The sequence below is a fragment of the Mobula hypostoma genome, chromosome 4 (genome assembly GCF_963921235.1).
Source record: "Mobula hypostoma chromosome 4, sMobHyp1.1, whole genome shotgun sequence".
In the NCBI taxonomy this organism is placed as follows: domain Eukaryota; kingdom Metazoa; phylum Chordata; class Chondrichthyes; order Myliobatiformes; family Myliobatidae; genus Mobula; species Mobula hypostoma.
The window spans coordinates 43,519,901-43,545,654 of record NC_086100.1 but is presented as its reverse complement, the minus strand read 5'-3'; the positions used below and the strand labels follow the sequence as shown (position 1 = coordinate 43,545,654).

The 25,754-nt window shown below is 38.9% G+C and overlaps 1 protein-coding gene across 1 annotated transcript in view; it reads right to left on the bottom strand.

The window, feature by feature from the left end:
- Positions 1-24,007, bottom strand: part of lsg1 (large 60S subunit nuclear export GTPase 1) — a 30,007-nt gene extending 6,000 nt beyond the window's left edge. The window contains exons 1-12 of the mRNA XM_063045723.1: positions 23,834-24,007; positions 19,697-19,823; positions 18,617-18,737; positions 16,875-16,961; positions 14,494-14,580; positions 13,769-13,829; positions 10,028-10,204; positions 7,140-7,532; positions 5,812-5,913; positions 5,066-5,209; positions 3,451-3,574; positions 1,033-1,112 (exon numbers count right to left, since the gene is read on the bottom strand). Of these exons, the coding sequence (XP_062901793.1) occupies positions 1,033-1,112; positions 3,451-3,574; positions 5,066-5,209; positions 5,812-5,913; positions 7,140-7,532; positions 10,028-10,204; positions 13,769-13,829; positions 14,494-14,580; positions 16,875-16,961; positions 18,617-18,737; positions 19,697-19,823; positions 23,834-23,944 (1,614 nt within the window). The 5' untranslated portion in view covers positions 23,945-24,007. The remainder of the gene's footprint in view (positions 1-1,032; positions 1,113-3,450; positions 3,575-5,065; positions 5,210-5,811; positions 5,914-7,139; positions 7,533-10,027; positions 10,205-13,768; positions 13,830-14,493; positions 14,581-16,874; positions 16,962-18,616; positions 18,738-19,696; positions 19,824-23,833) is intronic.
- Positions 24,008-25,754: the final 1,747 nt, after the last annotated feature.

Genomic DNA, 25,754 nt, shown 5'->3' with positions numbered 1-25,754 from the left:
CATCCAACGTTCTCTTGTTTTTCCATCCCTATCCTTCCTTCTAACATGCACATCCCTTTCCTGTACACTGTGTAACTGATTTTTAAACGCCCTCTACATGTCTGATGTGGACTTGCCAGAGAAAAAGGTGTTCCCAATTAACTCGTCTTAGTTCCTACCTAATGTCCTTGTAATTTGCCCTACTTCAATTTTAGACTCTCCTGGAAAGACTATATTATCCTTATCTATAGCTATCCTGAAAGTTAAGGAGCTGTGGTCACTGTTCCTTAACTGGTCATTCACTGAAATGTCAAGTCACCTGGCTAGGCTCATTACCTAACATCAAGTCCAGCACAGCCCCATCCACATATTGATTTAAGAAACTTTTATGGATACACTTCACAAATTCTGCCCCATCTAAATCCCTTGCACTAAGAAGCTCCCAGTTTATACTTGGGAAGCCGAAATCCCCATACCAACAAACCTATTAGATCTCCTTAATCTAATCACACATCTGTTCCTCAATGTCCCAGTGGCTATTGGTCCCTCCCCCGGTCTGTACTACAATCCCATCAGTGTGATTGCACACTTGTTACTCCTGAGCTCTATCTACAGGAACTCAGTGTCTGACCACTCCATTATGCCTCCCGAGTGCAGCAGTGATATTGTCCCTGATTAGTAGTGCAACCACCCCCCTCACCACTTTTACCTCCTCCTCCTCCTGTATCTATTCTAAAACTTCAAAAAACTGGTATATTAATCACCCTCTCTAATCACTGATGTTTCAGTGATGGTTACAACATCATAGTACCATGTACAGATCCATACTCCAAGTTCATCACCCTTACCCATAATACTCCGAACATGAAAATATACATACTTCAAACTATCCTACGTAACCTACATTTAAGTTTACCCACATGATGATGCAAGGGAACACAAGTACATCACTCAAATGGCAAATATGACAAGAAGAGGCAGAGGGACATCATATATTTATAAATATTCGCGCACAACTACAAACATTATTAAAAATCTATTCCATTTACTTACAGTTACATAATCTTTCAAAATGTATCTAGCTGCCCTTGGTTGGTCTGGTTGTCCATGTGCAGTCATAAAACCCCTCATGTCTGTATTACATCAATACATTAGATAATTATTAATTGTCTGGAACATCTCAATTTAAGAAAATAAGTATTAACAATTAACCAAGTAATTATACTTCTATCAAACTGCCCAATTGAAACAGAAAAATACAAGCAACTTTGAAAGATTAAACATAAACATTTTCTAGGACTAGAGATTGTCACTTTAAAGAATATCAAACACTATGGTCATATTCCTTTAAATATTTTCAGGGCATTTTAATATTATGCATTTGTGTACCATAATTTTTTTAAGCCAAGAAGTACAAAGAGAAGACTCACAAAAGAAAACTCACAAGAATCACATAAATAAATGATCCAAAAGCCAGTAGATTTCATTGTAAAGTGAGTCCAAGGATGGAAGATTAGTTTGTGTGATGTGCTGCACCGTGTTCACGATCTTCTGCAGCTTCTTCCGGTCTTGGACAGGACAACCTCCATACCAGGTTGTGATGCACCCTAGAAGAATGCTTTCTATGGTGCATCTATAAAAATTAGTGAGGGTTTTAGGGAACAGGCCAAATTTCTTTAGTTTTCTCAGGAAGTAAAGGCACTGGTGGACCTTCATGACAGTGGACTCTGCTTGGTTAGTCCAAGTCAGGTCATTTGTGATATTGACCCCGAGGAACTTAAAGCTTTTGACCTGTTCCACTTGCGCACCACCAATGTGAATTGGGTTGTGCGGTCCGCTACTCCTTCTGAAGTCAACAAGCAATTCCTTCATCTTGCTGACGTTGAGGGACAGGTTATTGTCTTCGCACCATGCCACCAGGTTCTTAATTTCCTCTCTGTACTCAAACTCATCATGACCCAAGATACAGCCTACAATTGTGGTGTCATCAGCAAACTTATATATTGAGTTTGATGGAAACTTAGCTACCCAATGATGGGTGTACAGTGAGTACAGCAGGGGGCTGAGTACACAGCCTTGTGGGGCACCAGTGCTTAGGGTGATTGTAGACGAGAGCTTGTCCCCTATTTTTACAGCCTGGATTCTGTCTGTGAAGATCCAGCTGCAGATCTGAGTGCTAAGGCCCAGGTTCCGGAGCTTAGGAATCAGTTTATTTGGCATGATGGTATTAAAGGCAGAGCTGTAGTCAATGAAAAGGAGCCTTACATATGCGTCTTTATTCTCCAGGTGTTCTAAGGAGGAATGTAGGGCCAGAGAGATGGCATCTACCATTGACCTGTTGCTCCAGTAGGCGAATTGCAAAGTGTCGAGGTTGACCGGTAGACTGTGGTTGATGTGTGCCATAACCAACACTCCAAGCACTTCATAGCAATTGATGTCAGAGCCACAGGTCGATAGTCATTCAGGCATGCCACCTTGCTCTTCTTCGGCACTGGGATTATCGTTGCCTTCTTAAAACACGTGGGGATCTTAGACTGAAGCAAGGAGCAGTTAAAGATGTCAGCAAACACTCCAGCTAGCTCGCTTGCACAGGCCCGGAGAACCCGTCCCGGGACGCTATCTGGGCCCGTCACCTTCCTTGGATTTATCTTCAGGCAGGCCCTTCTAACATCCTCCTCGGTGACGATGAATCTCGATGCCACCAGGTCCGGTTCATCCGGAGGGAGCCGGGCACTCCTCTTCTGTTCGAATCTTGCGTAGAATACGTTAAGTTTGTCAGGAAGAGAAGCGCCACAGTTATTGATATTCCCAGCCTTTGCGCCCAGTGATCTCATTTAGATCCTGCCATAGTCTACTGGCATCACTCTGGTTAGCCTGGGCTCCCAACTTGGCTCGATATTGCCTCTTGGCACCCTTAATGGCTTTCCAGAGTTCACACCTGGATTCCACGTAGCGACTACTATCCCCGGACCTAAAAGCTGCAGCTCTAGCCTTCAAAAGGGACTTGACCTCATAATTCAGATTACAGATGGGTTTCAATCTTCCTACAGTTTTAATTCCCCTCATGACCGCTATGCACCAATTAGACACAACATATATAACATTGATTACACATATATAATACAGATGTTCCTGTGTAATCAGTGCTTTGTTCCAAATGAGTGAAAGGTTGCGACAAAGAGAAATATTCCTCAAAAGAAAAAGTGATGGGTTATTGATTGAAAAAGGTTTTCCAAATCAGCCTCTCAGTGAAAGTAATTTGAATAGTTTGGAATGGCACTAAATAAATGAGGCATACAAAGTACAAATTGATTTTCCAAGTGTAAGCAGGTATTTCAAATACAAGATTATTTTTATAATGAAAGCTTCAATGGATCTATTTAATTATGAAGCTTATGACAGTTAAAACAAATTTTGTCCATTGCTTAAATACAACATACATAGTAATAAATTAATTTTCCACACACTTACATCCATAGGCTGTTAATAGCTCTTCATAAGTAGGTTGCCTATTTGGATCTTCATCCTCTCGGGGTCTAATAATATTGATTCCATATGTGGCTTCTAAAACATGCCTGGGTATATGCTGGCAGACATAGCCCAGTCAAGGAATTCCCTGCAATTATGCTTTCAGAACTAGATACTAATAAATATAATAGAAAAATACAAACAACTTTGTAATGTTTTGATAATGTTGAATACAAATTTAGGTGAATGGTCTTAAGACAGAAGAACATTTAGTTCTAAGGCAGAAACCAAACTCCACTCTACCGAGAGGGATTTGAGGCCAACAATGAGATAAGCCTCATCACCTATTCGTGCTTTTATGTTATATACTCTTAATAGATCTATAATGTAACATACAAAAGTACACCTGCAGCTAAATGTAATTCAGACACTCTCATTATATATTATCATCTTCCGACAAAATTTAAACTATTTATTTGTGCTATATTTTTTCCTGGTTTTTTTTGTGCACTATCCTTAGCAATTTGGGTGGCAGAGTGGAGATACGTCTCTATCAAAGGAGGTGCAAGGCTCTCCTTTCCTCTGCGAGCCTGCAGGTCACTCTTAGGCAAGGTGCAGCACCTGCTTAGACCCCCAATCAGGGTCACCTGAAGCCATGGAAGCAGGTAATGCATGGCCACATGAGCAGTTGGTGCATATCACAAGTCCTGGTTATGCAACCAATGAAGCCAGGCAGACAATCTCTGAAAAGTATTGGTAATGGCTGGGGTCACCCATTGTGTAAAGACACTGCCCAGAAGGGAACGGCAAACCATTTCTATAGAAAGACCTTCCAAGAACAATCATGGTCATAGATAGACCACAATTGCCCACATCATGTATCACCGCACATAATGAAGTTAATGTTCCTCAACAACAAAGGCAATACTTATTCATTGTTTTCAAGCATTTCGTTACTTCTTCTTTCATTCGAAATCAGTAACACAGCAACATGGGGTTAATATAACAGATCCTACCACCTTTCAGAACAAAAGGGATGTTGATTCATTTTGCAAAGGGGCAAAATATATGTACATTTTCCCTGCCATGCACAAGTGTCAATAAAGATCCAGATAGATATAAAACTCAAGCATCTGTCCTTACTCAAATCATTTCTCTTAACTTTATGAAAAGTCATACATTTACATCAAAAGGGCATATTTTTAGTTTCATTTGCGTAAGTATTTTACGCCATCCTGGCACTAAACTACAAGCCCTCATATTGAAATAGAACTGAAGAATTATTTATGAGCACTTAAAACATTTTAAATAAGCAAATATTGTTTGAACTGAAACATATGGATGTGCACAAAACATCTTCCAACAACAACCAAAATTTTTAAATATCACTCAAATGTAATCTTTTACTTGCCAAGGGTCCCAGGAAAGAAGGCCTTTTATAAGGGTGTAGTCTTGATTGGCAATAAATATAAAACAATAAATCATTTCTTTTAAAATTCTTCGCCAGGTATGTTTCAAAAAGGGCTGAAACTCTCAAGATACAGAAGATCATTCATAGATAATATACTAATATAAAGAAGATATTAACATCAGATAGTTAACATTCTGAAAAGGATATTAGAGATACAGGTGGGACATGATCTCTCATCTGATCTATGGGTAAAATCCCACTGCAGACCATTTCTGCTTTAGTGGACACGAAGGATGGCATCACAAGGCCTGGACAGTCACATAAGCATAAACCAGCTTCAACGTACAGTGTCTATATGAAAAAAAAATGCATAATATTAGATGTTAGCTAGTCATTTTAAGGTTGACTACAATTTCATACACAGTATCTACATCAACACACATTCAATTTTAATGACTGATTTTTTAAAATAATACACATTACATATCTGCATTCCCCAGTATGTGAAAGATGCTAATTAGAAAATACCAAGAAACAAAAACAAATGAGAAACTTAATTCATACTTAAAGTTTAAACTTTCTCAATTTCCACAGAACCTGTTGCGTGCTGGCTAGACTGAAACAAACACTACCACGGCTGCAACGGTTTTAATTGCATTAACACATTTCAGTCCCTTACGGTCAAAAGTATAGTTCTTATTTTTAAATAAACACACAACTACAAATATGAAATGAAAGCAGATTGTTATGCTGGGCACTTGTAAAAAAAAAAGTACATTATAGATTAGACTACTAGAATTCAACACTGCATTTAACCTCTGCTGTAGTTGATCCAGATACCTGATTTTAATGGGAGCCAAGAACAAACAGGAAAACATTTCCATTTCTATCCTTCAATGCTCAAAATAATTCTTCAAATTTACTATACCTAAAATAAGACCAAAAGACATTACCTGAAAATGTTTTGTGTGACCTGGAGTTGCAGAAACAGAGACTTTCTTATTTTGAAAGATAGTATTTATTGTGGAACTTTTTCCAACATTTGGATAGCCCGCCTAACAAACAAAACAAAACATAATGCACATCTGCACATCCACAATGTAACTATCACAAATCTACTCAGTAATTATTCATAATTTATAGCAAACATCTCAACATGAAATTTATCTTGATAAAATGGTGCATAGGATTTTCTTTTAATCCCAAGAACTAAGATTTGCTTTAAATAAAGAGGGGCAAGAATCACGAGCATTACAAAGAGCAAAAAAAATTGTATTCAAAGAAAACTGTTGATAACATTTTGCTGCTTCAAATAGCTTGAGTTCTTGATAGTTTTTTGTAAACTCTGTTGAATTGCAGCTTGAAGCACATTCAGTCCTGTCATTATTATTGATGCAGTTCACATATTATCAACATTTTGTAAATGATGAAAGTTTCAATCTTTATCATTTACAAAATCACACAAATAATCAAATATGAATGGAGAATTAAATGTACTAAAGTTAACAGGTCTACAATCCCTACTGTTCTTGCCAGCTCTTTGACAATAAGTTATCTATACCAATGAGCTAGCATCATAAGGATAATCTTTTCTATTCTAGGACTGACCACCATAATGAGTTTTATACAGATTATAAATAGAACAAAGAAGTTGACCATGAATTTCTAAGAATTTACAACTAACGCAACTTAACTCACATTACTAATGTTCTATTTAATACCTATCAATATTTATATTAATAACTCCATGCAGGGATTATTTACTGAAAATCTGCAGATTTTCTCCATTTCCCAGGTCACCCATATAAATAAATAATACTGTTCCCCAATACCACAACTTGTAAATATTGCTAATCCCATTCTATATGCATTTGCCAGCACAGACATTTCAGCCATTGCAGAAAACCAATTATTTCCAAATTTGTGATCTCCAAGATCTTCTCCCACCAAATTTTAACTCATTTTTCACCATCACTCCCGTGTATTGTAAATATACCTTCATCTTGTCAACTTTATTCCATCTTTTCCTGAAGAAATGAATAAATAAAAATAGGAAAGTGAAGAGAAAATGAAAAAATTAAACAGAGGGAAACTGAGAAGAGTAAAAATAAAGACAACAATTTGAAAAAATAGGGGAAAACTAGAAATAAGCAGTTTAAAGAGACTGAAACAGCTCCTGCTTAAGTGGTAACTTTGCATTTTCTTATTCCACCATCCTCATGTTGTAAGGAATTAAATATCAGGAAAAAGACAAGGAATAAAACAGGAACTATTTACTCACTAAGCCAACTGTGATTTCAACATCTTTCACACGTCTTCCTTTGTGTAAAGTTTTAAAAATCTCCAGTAGTTCATTTCGCTGCATCAAACGGCTTGAGTTCTTGACACAGCTTTTTGTAAACTGTGTTGAATTGGAGCTGGAAGCACATGCAGTCCTGCCATTATCACTGGTGCAGTCCACACAAGAGATATGATTTATTTTAGTGTCTGTCAGACCATCAGTATCAGGTTGGTTGAAATTTTCCTTCTCATCTTCTGAACATGTTTCCCAAAGTTCATCATCTTCCCAATCTTCGTATTGACTACTGTCACTTTCATGTACAGGCATTGTGTCCTCTTGAAATTGATCACCATCACTTTCACTCTCTTCACTTCTTTCTCCTCTTTGTTCTCCCTATATGTTAAAAAAATTCAAAAGCATTTAGGATACAATAGCTACTTGTCTGGAGGGAGAATCGGGGGAGCGAGGAGAGAGAGAAAGGTGTACTAATTTTCAGTGCGTGAGTTCCGAAAGTTTTTGAATTAACTGCAGAAATATTACAAATGTATAAATAATTAACAAACTGATTGAGGCAATAGATTCAGTGCTTGCAAGAATCTATGGATTTATATTTAAGATGGGACAAAAGAATGGTAAGGACACTTAATAGGAGTAAAAGTACTACAAATAGGAAGAAAACTGGATGACTTGCAGAGTCTGTCCAACTGAGTAGCCAACAATAAAGATGCAAAATATATCTAACTATGCCATGGTTCCAAGCAAGTGAAAAATACTGAATTAAGACAAAATGCAGTGTGATTATCTGTACGAACTACTTGATTAAACTACCCAGTTTAAAACATCAAGACAAAGAAGAGTCATTTAATCATTAAGCCACTGTGATGAGAAGCAAAACACTAATCTTTAGAATCAAGAAAAAAAATCTAACCTTTTCGCAACGCAAATAGGCCTTGCATAAAAAAGTTTAAATTTAGAAAAATACTGAAAGTACAAGGTGAGTAGGAACATACAGATTCCAATTGGTAAAATATAACTTTAATGATCGTCTCTGCTCAAGGAGAAAAAAAAATGCACAATGAATTGCAGGGGAGACAAAAACAAATTACAGGACTACTCCAATAGTAGGACATATTAAAGACTGCTCGAGTGGCAGAATTTTCCAAATATTAAATGATATTCTTGTTGATACTTCAATACCTTTAATTCACTTTTATTTTAAGCATGCTACATAGAATTGCAAGAAATTTTCTACTGAACCCAGAATGTTTGAAAAGTACATAGTAGAACACAGGAACCTGGACACCAGTGAGCCTCAGTGGAAAAAGTAGGAAACATGAACTGTGAACGAATCCAACAGCATTCTGACAATGAACTATTGGAGTTTTACTGTGCTTTTCAGTTGGAAGTTGCAATGAAGCCTTTGATTCTTTTAAAATAGATGAACTGAGTTGAAAATCCATAATTTGGAATGTTGCGAATTATTCTTACCAAAGAAGCCAAGGTGAGCTTCATTATTTCAGAAGTAAATTCAAAAACAAACAGCAAACAAAAAAATCCCTTTTCTATCTAAATAATTTTAGGGTAACTGACAGGCATCAACAAATTAATAAAACTGTAATGCAACATCATTCTCGAATGGGAAACCCTTTCTTTCTATACTGAATCCTGTTAGAGAGAGCAAAATCAATTTCACTGGCATGCTCTGTCATAGCTCAAAATTAATACAACATTCACTGCCTCAACCACCTCAAGCCAACAGATTTCTCTTCAACTCTCAGCTGCATTAATGACTACCCACTACAAACAAAAGTTAAGCTTTATTCAACACAAAAGTAATTTAGTTTTAGACATCTTCATAAAATTTCTTATTTTCCTCTACCTCAGTGTCTCAAGTATCTCTCCTATCAAGATTGTCATAATTGCATTCAAAACTATGAAGGGTATAGGTAGGGTAAACGTAAGCAGGCTTTTCCCACTGAGATTTGGTGAGACTAGAAGAAGAATTCACATTATAAGGTAAAAAGTGAAATATTTAAGGAGAACCTAACAGGGAGCATCTTCACTCAGAGAGTGGTGAGAGTGCCAGTGGAAGTGCTGGACACAGTTTTGATTTCAACATTTAAAGAAATTTGGATGGGAGGGATATGAAGGGCTTTAGTCCCGGTGCGGGTCAATGGGAGCAGGCAGAATAATAGTTCAGCATGTACTGGATGAGCTGAAGGACTTGTTCCTGTGCTGTAGTGTTTTATAACTATGATAAATCTGCATGGGATGCTTTAAAGCACACAGAAATTTTATAAATTGCTCCAAATATACCAATTTTCCAAATTTAACAGCATTTTAAACTTAGTATTCAAGATTCTTCTTTGTCCACAATGAAAGAAAGAATGCTGCCTTTACTTATTTATATCTGAATCAGCCTGTATTCCCACTTTACTGCACAATCCCTTTTGAACCACAGGTCCCTTTGTTTGCCACATCACATACTGAAACATCATACTTGTCAGGAGACAGCTGATTTAGCTACCATTTAATCTTCTGTTGCTATAAGTGAAAAGCTCTAAACATCACCCAACTGCAGAGAATCCACAATGTCATTACTTAAAGGCTTAGCAAAATGATCACTGAAATATCTGTCAGAAACAATTGTTATTCTATTAATGGACAAAAGCAATTATTTTTTAAAGGACATTTTAAACCTTCACTAGTTTTTATATATTAAGTATGGTAGTAGAAAGTAACAACTCTATGATTCAATATATACATTTGTAATAATCTATTAAAGAGGAAAATTGTTGAATATCAACACAGCTGTAGGTATGAAAGACAGGTAGAGCCCTGGAGTGATGATACAAAAAAATGCTCTTACAATGTTCTTTTCTGCCTACCTTGGCTTCAGCATCTATCCTTTTTGCTTCTGCTGTGGCTGACCAGAAAACCACTCGGATACCTTCCTCAGCAAAATATTTGGCCCAAATTCTCCTTTGTGCACGAGTCAGCAAATCAGCTTTATTCAGGAGTATCATATTGACTTTATCCTTCTGGACCTCCTTCACATATCGCTCCTAAACAATAGCGCAAGATTTGAAGAAAATTTTAAAGATCAGCAAAATTAGGAGGATTATTTGATCAAGTAGAACACATTCAAAGATGACAAGCATTATTCAGGTATATTCTACTTTACATCTCTGGTGTTCATGTCTATAAAAAAAATGTACACCTTTCTTTACTTGTATTCACTACTTCTCTCACACAATACTTTCTCTTCCATAATGCCTTATCCTTTCTGCACACCTTTCATATTTTCAATCTGCTCATCTCATTTCAGTGTAAGTACAATATCCTGTACTTTGCATACAAAATAGCTTCTCAGGCTGCAGTCAAATACAATGAAGTGTTAATCCAACTAACACCGGAAGGCATCACGAGTTCAAAAACAGGCTGAAGGCTGAGTAATATCCGTAGCTGGAGACTAAATTACGACGTTGACGCCAACAGGCCAAGAGCAACAGGTGAAGATAACGTTCAAGAATTGAGAAGTTAGCATAGAAATGTAGGAAAGACAGCTGAATGAAATGTGATCTGCAAACCTGAATGCTTCTTTATGTTAATAGCTGTGCTAGGCCAGCAGAAATCTAGGATCAGATCAGATCAGAAGAGGCAGCTGGGAGACTGAAAGTAATGGGCATGAAATTTTGAAATACATTTTGAGAATGGGTTATAAATATCTTTTTGACGTGTGAATAGTGGGCCAATCAGAGTAAAAGCAAACATGGTAGTGATTTGAATACAAAAAACTAAAACAACTTCAAAAGTTCACATGACAAGATAGAAGCAATAACTGATAAGATTTAATGATTACAATGCTAATAAGTACATTTACTTAGTTTGAGATAATTTTAATGAAATATCAAATATGCAGATGCTAGAAACTTGAAATAAAATTGCTGTGCCAGTGAAAAGTTAACATTTTTGGTTGACCACCATGAAAAAGTGAGAAAACAAGATAGTTTTATATTGCAGAGCAGGTGAGAAAGGAATGATAGGACACAGGGAATAGTTCTGATAGGAAAAGGCAATAATTACCATGGCGAGTTCATCTGGTCAGTGGGTTAATAGAGGCGTTTGGAAAGAAAATGTGCAAGTTAAACACAATTAGAGAGTGAAAATACAGTAAAAATAACCAAGTTGGGTCATAGAGTACTGTCGGATATGTTCAGGTCAGGTTAGAGAGAGACCAACTGGCCACGTTGTGGTCCACAGGAGTGATTCAAAGCTCCCCATAACCTACCACTCTATTCTGATCTAATTGCCTGTGGCCTTTTGCACTGTAGTAATGAGGCCCAATAGAAGCTTAAAGAACAGCATCTTACCTCTGCTCAGGTGCACTGCAACCTTCGGTCATATGGAGTTCAACAATAGAGACACAAGAGGATGCAGATGCTGGAATCTGCAGCAACAAGAAATCTATTGGAGGAACTCAGTGATTCAAGCAGCACATGAGAGGAAAAAAATTGTTAACATTTGGGTTTCAATATCAACAATTTCTTTCCTCCCACAAATACTGCTTGACACACTGAGTTCTTCCAGTAGACTGTAGTCTGGTTGCTCCAGACTGAGTTCAACAAATTTGCTTTCTCTGTATTTGTACTAACCATTTTTGCTGCAAGTCACCATCACCCATCATGCTGGTTTTCCTCTCTCTGTTAACATTGCTACACCTGCCAAGCACGTCCTACAGCTCGGCATTTCACAGCTTATCTTCCTCGGTTGGGATTCTCACTTTCTAAATCCCCTGTTTCACAACCTTCTCTTTATCTCTCTCTACTGCTCTCATTAACCCATTGACCAGATAATTTCTATATTTACATCCAAAGGGACTCTAGCCTCACTCACAAATACTCCCTTTGTCATTTCCATGCCTCTGCCAACCTCACAGCAACTTAAAACTTAACTTGTTCTCTTTTTCTCCCCCTTCTGAAGGGTCTCAGATGATAATTGTTTTTCTCTGCTGATAGTGCTGAGTGATTCAGATGACCTTAAACTACACTGTCCATGAATGATTATGAAGTGTGGTTCTCAGATCACTTTTCCATTCAAGTATAACTTACCCTGTCATTACACCTCCCTCTATCTTCTCAATCTTTGTCTCCATCTCTGGAGACAAACTATCAACCAACATCTTTTATAAACCTACTGGTTCACATGGTTATCTCAACTATACCCCTTCCCACCTTATCTCTTGTAAAAATGCTAATCCCTTTTCTGTTCCTTCACCTCTGCCACATCTGTTCCCAGGACACGGCTTTCCATTCCAGGACTTCAGATACCCTCCTTCCTTAAAGAATAGGGTTTCCCTCCCTCCACTATTGATACTGCCCTCAACTGCATCTCCTGCGTTTCCTGTGTGTTCGCACTCACCCCAACTTTGTGCCACCTTAACAGTGAGAGTTCTTCTTGTCCTTACCTACCAACTAATTAGTCTCTGCATCCAACTAATTATCCTCTTCAACTTTTGCCATCTCCAAAGGGATCCTACCACTAAACATATCCTTACCCCCACCCCTCCACTTTCCGCAGGGATCACTTCCTCTGTGATTCCCTTGCCCATTCGTCCCACCCAGCACTTATGCCTGCACGTGGCCTAAGTGCTATACCTGCCTATACACCTCCTCCCTCAGCTCTAATCAGGACCCCAGGCAATCCTTCCAGGAGAGGCAACACTTCACCCGCTCCCAATGCGGCCTCTTCTACATTAGTGAGACCCGTTGCAAATTGGGGAACCGCTTCGTTGAGCACTTCCTCTCCATCCGCCACTGGCAGGACTTCCCAGTGGCTGCGCATTTTAGTTCCGATTTGAGTTCCAGTTCCGACATGCCAGTTCATGGCCTCTTCTTGTACCAAGATGAGGCCACCCTCAGCGTGGAGGATCAACACCTTATATTCCATCTGGGTAGCCTCCAACCTGATGACATGCATATCAATTTCTCCTTCCAGTGAACAAACTACCCAACCCCCCCCTTCCTCTGTTACCCACTCTGACCTTTTACCTCTTCTCACCTGCCTATTACTTCCCCTGGGTCCCCTCCTCCTTCCCTTTCTCCTATGGTCCACTCTCCTCTCCTATCAGATTCCTTCTTCGCTAGCCCTTGATCTTTCCCACCCACCTTGCTTCACCAATCATCTTCCAGCTAGCCTCCTTCCCCTATCCCCACCTTTCTATTCTGGCATCGTCCCTCTTCCTTCTCAGTCCTAAAGAAGGGCCTTGGCCCAAAACATCAACTCTCTATTTATTGCCATTGATGCTGCCTGATCTGTTGAGTTCCTCCAGCATTTTGTGTGTTTCTCTGGATTTCCAGCATCTGCAGATTTTCTCGTGTTCATGCCCTGTCATTACAATGCAGTTTTCAAATGTGAAACTTTAACATTTTAAAGAACCCTTTATTTATTCCAAGGCAACAACATTAAAACTGTAAAAATACAAATACACAATATTTTCACACTACAGTTCTACACAATGTAGAACATAATTCAGCAAGGACAATCACATTATTTGAATGATTTCTGCATTTTAGAATGAGTGAAATCATGTACTGTTGGCAAAGAGGCAGTAACTAAATTTTACCCACCAAATCTTCACACCGGAAAAGCAGTGGGTTTCTAGCATCAACAATCTGAACAATGATGTCACTGCACAAAAAAAAACGTAAATACATACACAAGTTAAAGATACAGCCAAAATATTCAAATTTTAATTACTTTTAAATACAACCCATGATAAATAACTGAACACTTGCAATATATACAGCTATGATCAATAATGAAACTTTAATCCACAAGTTTACAATCACACAAAGTCAACCATTTTAGCCTGTATGACTTGCATAACACCTGACCCTTTTGCCCCAATAAGTTCTCAGATGAAGTTACAAAATTCAGAGAAAATGGAAAGGAGGCAGATAGTAAATGGGAATATGAGAAATTTTCATGATACATATTACATTAATGCACAAGTTCAGAGCAATGGATGAACAATTGGCAATGATGCATGAGAGATAAAATTTTAATTATGTTAAGTTAATCTAGTAAAGCTGGACACATGTTTGTACTTTTAGGATGGAAAAATGTTAAAGACATTTTTTAAAAACATCTGACAGAATTTACTCTTCCCCCAACAGGGCAGGAAATATTTCACAGAGTTGGTAGAATTCATTGTGGAATTATAAAAACTATTCAAATGCAGAACTGAGCTCAGAATTATGAGCTTTTGAAGGCAAATGACATGGGAAGAGTATTGAATACGAGAAGAAAATTGCATGGCCACTTCAAGGAATGAAGTTTCTACATAGCATACCTTCTTTCAATAACTCTCCACAGCTGACGCCAGAAGTCCAGATTCTTTTCAAATGGTGTAAGAATCAGGTTTCTTTCCTCTTCCAGCCTGGACAAAAAGTGAGCTTGTAAATCTGTCTCGGTATGATGATGGGAAAACATGAATGGCATATGCACAGAATTTCCATCTCAGAATCAATAAAAAGTGACTAATTATTTACAATAAAAAACTAATCTGCCAAAATAGTAACTCTTGCATAACAATAGTTCTGGAGTCTTCTGCTCTTTCCCATATTGCGACATGCTCTGATTTGGCACACAAATGTCAAGATAAAAATCAATTATGTTGCTTTTAAGTTTAAAGTGTTACGTACCCCGTAACTGGGTTGCCAAACCAGCAGAAATGGACCACTTAGTTGGAGTCTGGTTCAACAGAAACTAATAAAGTTTTATTAAAGAAATAAGTAACACAGTACTCTAATCGTAAGGATACAAATGCAACAGGTTACCAATGATAAAACACACATGTACACAGAACTAGGGTATTAGGAATCAACCAAGCTCTATCGCAGTCTAGGGGTAAAATGATCAGTCTCAAGCGACGCAGAGTTCAGTTCAGCTTAGTACAGTTTGCAGTAATCGCTGTTGTGCCATTGGAGAGAGAGAGAGAGAATGCAAATTTTGATTCAAACAGACCTTTGATGTTCTTCGCAGTTAGCTTTCGGGCGAACCCTTTTATGTCTTCTGTGGTCACCGACTGTGACCCCTCCGTTCCAGATACGACCGTTCTTCCACGGTGAACCCGGTACCCAGGCAAGGGCGGACACACACACCAGGTTCCCGCCGATCGTACCTTTTCACCCTGTACGTCTATGGTCAGTTCCCGTGACCAGACCTCCAAGCTCCTACCAACTTGTAGGGGCACACCGCTCTTCCAGGGTATCGTTATCTCGCGGTGTGTGTCGTGCCTTAGCGAACCTGTTCCTTTTATTCCCCTGCTGGGGTATCGCCTGTCCATCAAACTTCAAACAGTTCAGGTTCAAAGCAATCGGTCTGTCAAAATCTGAAATGTGTTTCTTTCTCGTTAATCTCTCTCTTCTCTCTTATTAGCATTTTGCATGTTTCTCCATTGTCTCCCTTATCTCTCTCATCAGCATCAATCTTCTGATAACTTGGTTTTTCGTCACAAAAGTCACACATGAAATTCTCTCTAAACAGAAGCTTAATTCAGAATTATCCTGCTATTTGAACTGATCAAAACAAAAGGCAAGTCTTTGTCCAGGTTTGTTAATCTTAAATGCAAAAAAGCAGCATTTTTTAAATATATTAGCACTGTATTTTTAAATTGATGTGCACATTATAAATAAGGGAAAATGAGAATATTGTGCATTAAATCTTGCAGAGAAAATGCACTTCATTGTGGTCACAAATCAGTGGCAGATGAAAGCTTGTTTAAAAAGTCAAAGTGATAGGATTAATTTAATACTTTCAAGGGCAAATATGTATATTTTGCACTTGAGTAAGAGGGGATTCAAGTAAAACCATGGATTTTCAGTGCCACTCTCACTTTTGACCAGCTCTTATTTACAATATTTTTCCAGGCTTTCTTCAAATTGCATTCCAAAGTTACAGCAGACATTTTGAAAAATCATTACTAAATTCCTGCCATACAATTGGAAGGGTGAGGCAAGTATTTTATATTTTGCATTTTCAGAACTCAAGTCTGAACTAAATTTATACACAAAAATCACCAAGTTTCAGTTCACCTTCCCTGGACTGCAAGCCTATGAGCAACCTAGAGAATCAATGAAGAAAACTGAAAATAATTAAATAAGCAGCAGAATTAATCCCAGTAATTTACCATTGCCCATGCTCACTGGTGACCTTCTAAGACTCACATCTGAAGAGAATCAAAATTGCTCATTTTCAATATTTATCAAATTTATATACAAAAATCAGCATTCAATTCATGATGATGGTTGTAAACTCAGCAGTTCCACCACAGACATAACCTTTGTCACCGGAGGATACCTTCAAAAGGCCACCATCAAGGTGGCATCTGTCAAGCAAGGTTCCTAACCAATTGGGACATGCCTTCTTCTTGTTACTACCATCAGGAGGAGACAGAGAAGCCTGAAGACACAAACTCAGCAATTCAGAAACAGCTTCTTACCCTCCACCATCATATTTCTGAATGGTCTATGAACCCATGAACACTACCTTATCATTCCTTTTGTATGCAGTATTTAATTTTGTGATTTAGAGGAATTTTTGTTTTTGCACTGTATTGCTGCCCAAAAACAAAAAAAAGTAATAAAGCAATAATAAATCTTATTACGAGAAATATCAACCAGATACAGAGCATGTCAGCTGACTACAAATTGTATAATTTACAATACTCACCGAGCTAATTGTCTCCTCCATTCTAAGAAGCTTTCCCTTTCTGCTTTCTGCAGTTCTTCTGCTGCTGTATTCTCATCCCAATGAGGTCTACAGGAAGCATAAGCAATTGAGGAAAAGATAATAATAAAACTTAAAACAATTTTCACTAGCATTAAGAGAGTAAATTCACTGCTAATTCTGCAATCAGACATTCCCAGGAAAGAGAGATTATGAAATCATTTAACTTTTCAGTGGAAGCAATATAAATCAGCAAAAATATGTAAACTGAACAGCCTGGTATAGGAATAAACTGGGTAAAGCACTTGATGTGATTTTGAGCTACGAAAATGAGACCCACTCTTATTTACGTTGGTGCACTGGTAAAGTGTCAGATAGCTCTTAACAGCAGTATCATCAACAAACTTTAACTCCAAGACACATAGTGCAGTCACACAAAAGTTCGGTCAAAATTGTTCGTTTTAAGTTGTGCCTTAAGGAAACAGTGACAGAGATTCAGGAACAAAATTCTAGAGTTCAGGTTCTAAGCAAAAGATATAGCCATCACTGGTGCAGCAATTAAACTCGATGTTCAAGATACCACACTAATGGAAGACAAGGTAACATACTATTAGACTGGAAGAGATTATAAAGATTGGGAGTATGTAGCTATGAAGGATGTGAAAACCTAAATAGTTTTAAGATTAAAGCTTGATCAAGACATATCAGTGAGCACTAAGGTTTTCGATGATCATATCTTACTGGACATTGGTGAGGCCAAATTTGGAGTATTGTGTGCAGTTCTGATCACCTAACTATGGAAAGGATATCACTAAGATTGAAAGAGCGCAAAGAAGATTTACTAGGATGTTGCCGGGTCTTCAGGAGTTGAGTCACAGGGAAAGATTGACCAGGTTAGGACTTTATTCCTTGGAGCGTAGAAGAATGAGGGAAGATTTGATAGAGGTTTACAAAATTCTGAGGGGTATAGACAGAATAAATGTGAGTAGGTTCTTTCCACTTAGATTAGGAGAGATAAATACGAGAGGACATGGCTTTAGGGTGAAAGGGGAAGGTTTAGGGGGAACTTCTTCACTCAGAGTGGTGGGAGTGTGGAATGAGCTGCCATCTGACGTGGTGAATGGGGGCTCACTCTTAAGTTTTAAGAATACATTGGATAGGTACGTGGATGGGAGAGGTCTGGAGGGATATGGTCTGGGTGCAGGTCAATGGGACTAGCGGAATAAAGTTTCGGCACAGACTAGAAGGGCCGAATGACCTGCATTCTGTGCTATAGTGTTCTATGGTTCTATGGACATTTACAGCACGGACAGCCAGATCTTAGATGGCCTTAAGTTTACAGAGGGTAGAACTTGCCAGCTGAGTTAATATTTAAGTAACTAAAACATAGATGCAGGCATCCTCACCCTCAAAAGCTATACTTTATTTGAAATACTACAACTGAAAATAATGCTTAAAAATTCTTCAGGGAATGGAACAAGTTATTGTACAATCAGATGTACTTTGGTGTGTCATAGCTACGAAAAAGGAAAAGAGCAGTTTAAAGATTGTTAGAACTTAATGAATACAAGGTGAAGCGTCAATGTTAAAAGGGTCATTAATCACTACAGCGAAAGCAAGCAGAATCATAAAATATAGAGCTTTCTGCACTTGAAAAAGACATCTAAGAGTAAAACACTTGTGTTGCACTCCCATTGCTCTTATAAATCAGAGTCTCAAAAATCAAACTAAGAGTACTTGCCCACCTCCTGGGTATGCACAGAAACTGCTTGTTCTCTTCTTGGAGTTTCTTGATCTTCTTGTTTTCTTCAGCTGTTAACAAACCAGTTCTGTCTTCCGCAGAAATAATCTTGACGTTAAGCTTCTCTATTGGAACATAAATTTAAACCTCCAGTTAGGACAGGACACTAAAGCTGTTGCAATAAAGCATTTGTTCATGAAAGTACTTCCTAAATTGTCAACAAAAGAATCATTGGCATCTTCATATTGATTCACCTATCGCCAAATAAGCAATATATGTAGTTGCTATATTCGTTGAACAAAAATGTTATCATCGGTCTCAATAGAATGTTAGCTATGGATAATTGCTGTCTTAATATCCCAAACTTCTCTTTTTATTACAAAGGTAAATCAACTTTTTCCCCGTGTATAGTGAATTTCACATGGAAGCAAATTCTGCTCATATTCAGAGATTGGTTTAGACAACAATTTTACTGGAGCTTACGAAGCTCCACCTTGAGGTAGGAAAGTGAAGCCATCAGCTGAAGTGAAATGAAGGGAAAAGCAGCAACTTGACTGTGTTGGCTATTGCCAGTTGCTCCAAACAGACAACTGGTGTTCCACTGTTGGAAATGAAGCAGCTCTCAGATTCCTGCACGTGCTGCAAAACCCTGGACTCACTGACAGCACAGAATTTACTTGAGACTCAACCATTGAGTTCATTTCCAGATCTCTACTAACAAATCAAGGGAAATCAAAGGATGTGGGAATAGGGTAGGAAAATTGCATCTGAGATAATCAATTTACCTAATTGTCAGAGTAGATTTGAAGGACTAAACGATCTGCCTCTGCATCCGTTTCTTGTGTTTGCATGTAGGCATGTGGTCTGACTGGTAGATGCCTTTTTAAAGACATTAGTGAAACAGGTAGTTTGTTTAATCTAGTAGTTTCAAGGTTACTGTGATTGAAATGAAGTTTTTTGAGAACTGAATTTAAAATCCCCATTTTCACAGGATCTGTTCTCATGCCTCCAGCTTGCTAACCCAGTAATATAGCCAGTATATAACCATCTGTGTTACTGCAAAAATCAAAAATTAATTTCTTACCTGCCACAAACTCTGTGCCTGCCAGATCTGCAGTGGCCAGGAATTCATCGAGAGTGCTTTGTTCTGTTACAGACTGCAAGTTGAGCCGTCCCCAGTTATACCCATCATTCAGTTCACTAGTGTGAAGCTACAGGTGGCACAAATAGGAGGATTAGAACCAAACAACAGCAGTATCTGTCAATGCACTCTAATAAAATCAATACCCACAGAGGAATGTTAAAGCTAATTAAATAAAAGGGTCAAAGGCAGCATGCTTAGAAATTGATTTAGGAGCAGAGAAGAGTCATGATGAACAGTTGTTTTCCTGTTTGAAGTGGTGTTCACCAGAGCAAATGCAGGGACCACTGCTTTTCCTCGTGTATATTAATGACTGTGTTGTGCAGAATATAATTTCAAAACATAAAGGTGACAAAATCTGCAAGGATAGTTAATACAGATGGGGGGAATCATTTTACTTCAAAAGGACAAACAGACTAAGTACATGGTAGAAAACTGAAGTGATTCACTTTGGCAGTAGGATGAAGAGACGGTTCATACAAAAGATACAATTCTAAACAGATGAATCAATATTCATATCTACAGTATCTCTGAAGGTGGCATGCAGATAGAGAAAAGATGCAAAAAATCTTGGACTTCATAAAGAGGTATGGAGCACAAAAGCAAAGCATCTTGAGAAAACAAGTTATCCACAAATGTGCACTGGGTCCAGTGCAGGATGCCACACTTTAAGAATGATGTGGTGGTTTAATAAATGTGTAGAAAAGTGGGCACTAGCTTAAAAGACATATGTGATCTATACTACCTCAGAATACTAGGCCTGTCTTCAGAACAGAAACACTAAAAAATGACATGATTAAACATGTTCAAAATAATTAGAAGTTTAGAGGAGGAGATGGAGAGAATATTTCCATTGATGAGAAAATCAGAAAAACAGAGGTCATAAATTTAAGCTCACTGGCTGCGTGGGTATTCACAGAATACAGAACAAAAGAGCAGGGGAACAGGCTCTTAAATCTACAAACTATTTCTGCACATAATCTAGATCACTCCATTCTCTGCAACATTCACATATCTATCTGAGAGTCTTTTAAATACCTCTATCATATCTGCCTTCACCACTCATGGCATTACATTCCAGGCACTCTGTAAAAACAAAACTTGTCACACACATCTCCTTTGAACTTTCTCCCTATGCCTCTCTAATTTTATAAATTTCTTTCAGAGAAAAGTACCCCAGTTTGTACAACCTCTCCTTTTAAACACATGTCTCTCCATAGCCTTTATGCCCTTCCTATAAAGGAATGACCAGAACTGAATGCAATACGCCAGACACAGCCTAATCAGAATTTTATAAAGCTGCAACTTAGTTTTGTGACTCAAAACAATGCCTCAACTAACAAAGGCACATGTGCTATGCACATTCTTTGCCATCCTATCAACTTGTGCAGCCACTTAGATACTATGGGCTTCAAACCCAAGGTTCCTCTGTACATCACTGTTAAGGGTCCTGCCATTAAATATGTACTTTCTATTTACATTTGATCTCCCAAAGTGCAACACCTCACACTTAACTGGATTAAACTGTCTGTCATTTTGCCACCCACATCTGCACCTGATCTAAAATCACACTGTATCTTTTGACAACTTTTACATTATCTAGAACACCACTATTTTTTATATCATCAGTAAAGCTACCGATCCGCATTTTTATTCAAGACCAGAGGTCTCAGTATAGATCCCTGTGGCATTCTGTTAGTCAAGAACCTCCACCCAGAATAAGAACCAATGACTTCAATGCTCCGCCTTCCCATGGGCAACCCAATTCTAAGTCAAAACGACCAGAATCATCTAGATGAGATTATCACAAGGGTCTTTATCAAATGTCTTATGAAAATCCACATGGACAACATCCAGTGCTCTACCCTCTTTGATCACCTCAGTCACCTCCTCAAAAAACTCAATCAAGTTAGTAAGACATAACCTGTCCTGCACAGTCATGTTGACTGTCCCTAATTAAGCTATGTATTTCTAAATGCTCATAAATCATATTCCCAAGAATCCTCTCCAACAGCTTCCCTAGCACTGACGTGACTATCTTCATAAAAGGTGTTACAGTGAGCAGTCAATGTGGTGCACTCAGATTTGATACTGGTTTTCATGAAATTGTTTTATGAAGGTGGTTAAGTCAGTATTTAGGGAGAAGAGGGAAGAGAGGATGTAGTGTTTTCCAGTAGGCATTCATTCATTTAGTCTGCATTATCCCATCAGGATTTAATGCTTCAGTAAGTTGCTCTCAATTCTTCTAAACCCCAACAAATTCAAGCCTATTTGTCCCCATACATCAATCCTGCCATCTCAGGAATAAGTCAGATGAACCCTTTGCTGCAGTCCTTCGATGGCAAGAATACCCTTCCTCAAATAAGGAGATCAAAATGACCAATAGTCAAGGTGTGCTCTCCCCAAGACCCTCTACAACTCTAGCAAGACATCACTGCTTCAATAATTAATTTTCTTCATTTTAAGAACAGGGTGCCGTTTGCCTTCTCAGCCTCCTGCAAGCTTTCTTTCATTACGTTGTGTGCAAATTTCCTGATATTGCACTTAACTCCCCAATCTAAACATAACATGAATAGCTAGGGTCCTAGCAATGAACTGGGCAATTATCACTGCTGGGGTTGTCAATTGCATCCAGTGTTCCTGAAGTGGCCTCCCCTAACTTGGTGAGGCCCATCAGTGGAGGTTCACTTCGTCAAGCACCTCTGCTCCTTCCGCCAAAAGCAGAACGTCCCGGTGACCAAACATTTTAATTCCGATTCCCGTTCCGACATTTCAGTCCATGGCCTCCTCCTTTGCCAGGTGGAGCAGCAACATCTTATATTCCACCTGAGTGGCCTCCGACCTGATGGCATGATTTCTCCTTCTGAGTAAAAAAAACTATTTCCTCCCTCTTGCCTCTTCTCACCTGCCTCTCCCTGGGTCCCCTCCTCCTTCCCTTTCGACCATGGTCCACTCTCCTCTCCTATTAGATTCTTTCCTCTACAGCCCTTTACCTTTCCCATCCACCTGGCTTCCTCCATCACCTTCTAGCTATCTTCCTGCCCCTCACCCCACCTTTTTAGTCTAGCATCTTCCCCATTCCTTTCCAGTCCTGAGAATATGAACATGAAGAACATGTCTCTGCTCAAAACGCCGACTGGTTATTCAGTTCCATAGATGCTACCTGACCTGCTGAGTTCCTCCAGCATTTTGTGTATTTTCAGCACCTGCAGAATTTCTCGTGTTAAAAATTGTCACTGCCTACTACTTAGAAAAGGGCTAGTTATGTGTTGGCTGTCTGCCAGCCAATTCTAAATTTAATGATTTAGATGAAGTGCACTGGTCACAGGCTGGATCATTGTCTGGTAAAGTGGGGGGAGGGGTGCACGCAGCTGCACAGGATGGAAAGAAGCTACAGAAAGTTGGAAAATAAGTCAGTTCCATCTTGGGTACTAGCCTCTGCAGTATCCAAGACACCTTCAAGGAGCGGTGCCTCAGAAAGGCAGATGTCCATTACTAAGGACCCCCATCACCCAGGGCATGTCCTCTTCTCATTGTTACTATCAGGTAGGAGGTACAGAAGCCTGAAGGCACACACTCCGCGATTCAGGAACAGCTTCTTCCCCTCTGCCATTCCATTCCTTAATAAACATTGAACCCATTAGCACGACCTCACTTCTTTATATTATTTGTTTTACACTATTTTTAATCTAACTGTATAATCTGCATACATACACTTATTGTAAATGATTTACTGTTTTCCCCCTTCTATATTATCATGTATTGCAGTGTACTGCTGCTAAGTTTTCACGACACATGCCGGTGATAATAACTCTGATTCTGATGCCAGATTTGGTAGTTACCAAGTTACTAAAAAGTACAAATGTGGGCCCGAGAAATTAGCAGATTGGGAAATGTGAGATTATCTATTCGATCTGGAAGGAAGTTCGGTGCTTTTATGGTAGAAGAACAGGTGAAATGGTCGGTGCTAACAGGGAATGATTATGACGGAAGGGGGTCAAAGCCTTAAGCAGGGTCGGGGGAGTTCGGGACATGGGGAGAGCTCTGCTTCCCTCCAGTAAACAGTCCCTCACTACTCACCCAGTCGTTCGCCTTCCTCGGGTTTCTGGCTAACTGGTTCTTGTCCCGGATGATGGCCCGTCCCAGACCACCGCCGCTGCTGTTCTTTTTCTTGCCCATGGCCCCGGTCATCAGTTGGTCACGCCACACACGCCATAACAACCGGAGTGCTCCCGTAAAATCCGTCCGATCAGAACAAGCACTCCGAATCTAAGGTTCCGGTGCAGCGTGGCAGCAAGGGTTATCATTCCATCAATTCATTATTTTAGTTTCGATTCATTTCTTGTCTTTCAAACAGTTAGTTTACAAAAGGTCCAATGTGAAATCATATTGTATTCTTTCCGATCTTTGATTCCAAAGATTCATTTGCTGAAACTTGATCAAATAATTTAGGATGATATAAAATGTATTTTAAAAAACATACGCACGCACGCACAAAGTTTGATGTGTGGACTCAATTGTCCTATTTTATCTCTGTATTCTGCAGCAGCGGAAAACTGCTGATCCCAGTCCTTAAAATGTTCAGTTGGTTGCGACAATCTCCAAAGCTACAAATTAATAATAGAAAATAATAAAAATGTATTTATAGAGAATGCAATTTAAAGTGCTTTACAATGGGATAACGTGCAAACGTGAAAATAAAAGATAAACTATGTTATTTAAAAGCAGGGTTAAATAAACAGGTTTTGAGCTGGCATTTAAAAGTGTCAACTGAGTCTGCATCCCTCATAATTTTATTAAATTATTATTAAGTAGTATTAAGTTCCATTGTTTAGGAGCATAGTTCAAAAAAAAGCTGACCTGCCAATTATCTTTTGAGGGTGTTACATTGTCAACTAAATTATGTGGGAATATGCAGTGTGATTTCACTTCTGAATGATCTATCTGGTTGTGTCCTTTGTTCTAAACTTTCCCACCAGAATAGTTTACTTGCATGTATCCAAATGAGTTCCCCTGGCTGTTGTAAATATACAGATTCTTACCAAATTGTATTACAGACATCCCACCCTGCAAAAACTCATTTCAGGGAGGTAACACCCTGCCCCCTGCAACTCCATATCCCCCCCCCCCACCCCTGTCGACCTCCAAGGGTGTATGTAATACTTTGTTTTATGTATGTAATATTTTGTCTAATCTGTAAACCAAGTTGGGTATATGCAGCAAATGCGACATTAAAATATGTACTTATATTATCATGTTTATTCTATTACAACTTTAAGCAGGTCTACAGGGAGTTTGGCCTCATCACGTAGGACATCAATAGCGTAGCTCCTTGGCAGCTAGCCAGCTAGTTTAAATCAGGGGTCCTCAACCTTTTTTGCACCGCGGACCAGTTTAATATTGACAATATCCTTGCGGACCGGCCAACCCCGGTGGGGCGGGGGTGTTAAACGGCACCAGAATATAGGTGAAAAGTCAACTATAAGTCACTTGTAATTGACGGCCCAGATCGGAAATGATGCAATCGGCAATCACTCTGATCTGGGCTGACATTTACATGCCGGGCAGCACCTAATCAATTACCTTGTTTATTTCGGCTTTTTTCTTAAAGATGTGCTGGGTGCGTTCCGGCCACCACTGTACCGCTGCATTCTTCGAGGCCCAAAGGTTGGGGACCACTGAATTATAAGTCACTTGTAAGTCAATAGCATCATAACATTTTAAGTAACGTTTGGATATTAAACGCACAGCGCATATTTTCCTCGTATGAACATATAAAATCATTGCAACACACCAATATCGCTGAATCAGTGGGAGCCCTGGGCTTGTTTTCCTGCAACAACATGGTCCTATCGAGGGGTGATGGGAGACAGCGACAATCGAAGGGGGTTCCTTATGTCCAGTCTCTTCCGCAATTTAGTTTTAGTTGCATTCATTGCAGAAAATTCCACTTCGCAGAAATATGTTGGAAATGGAAGCAACGTTTTCAGTGCTTTCATGG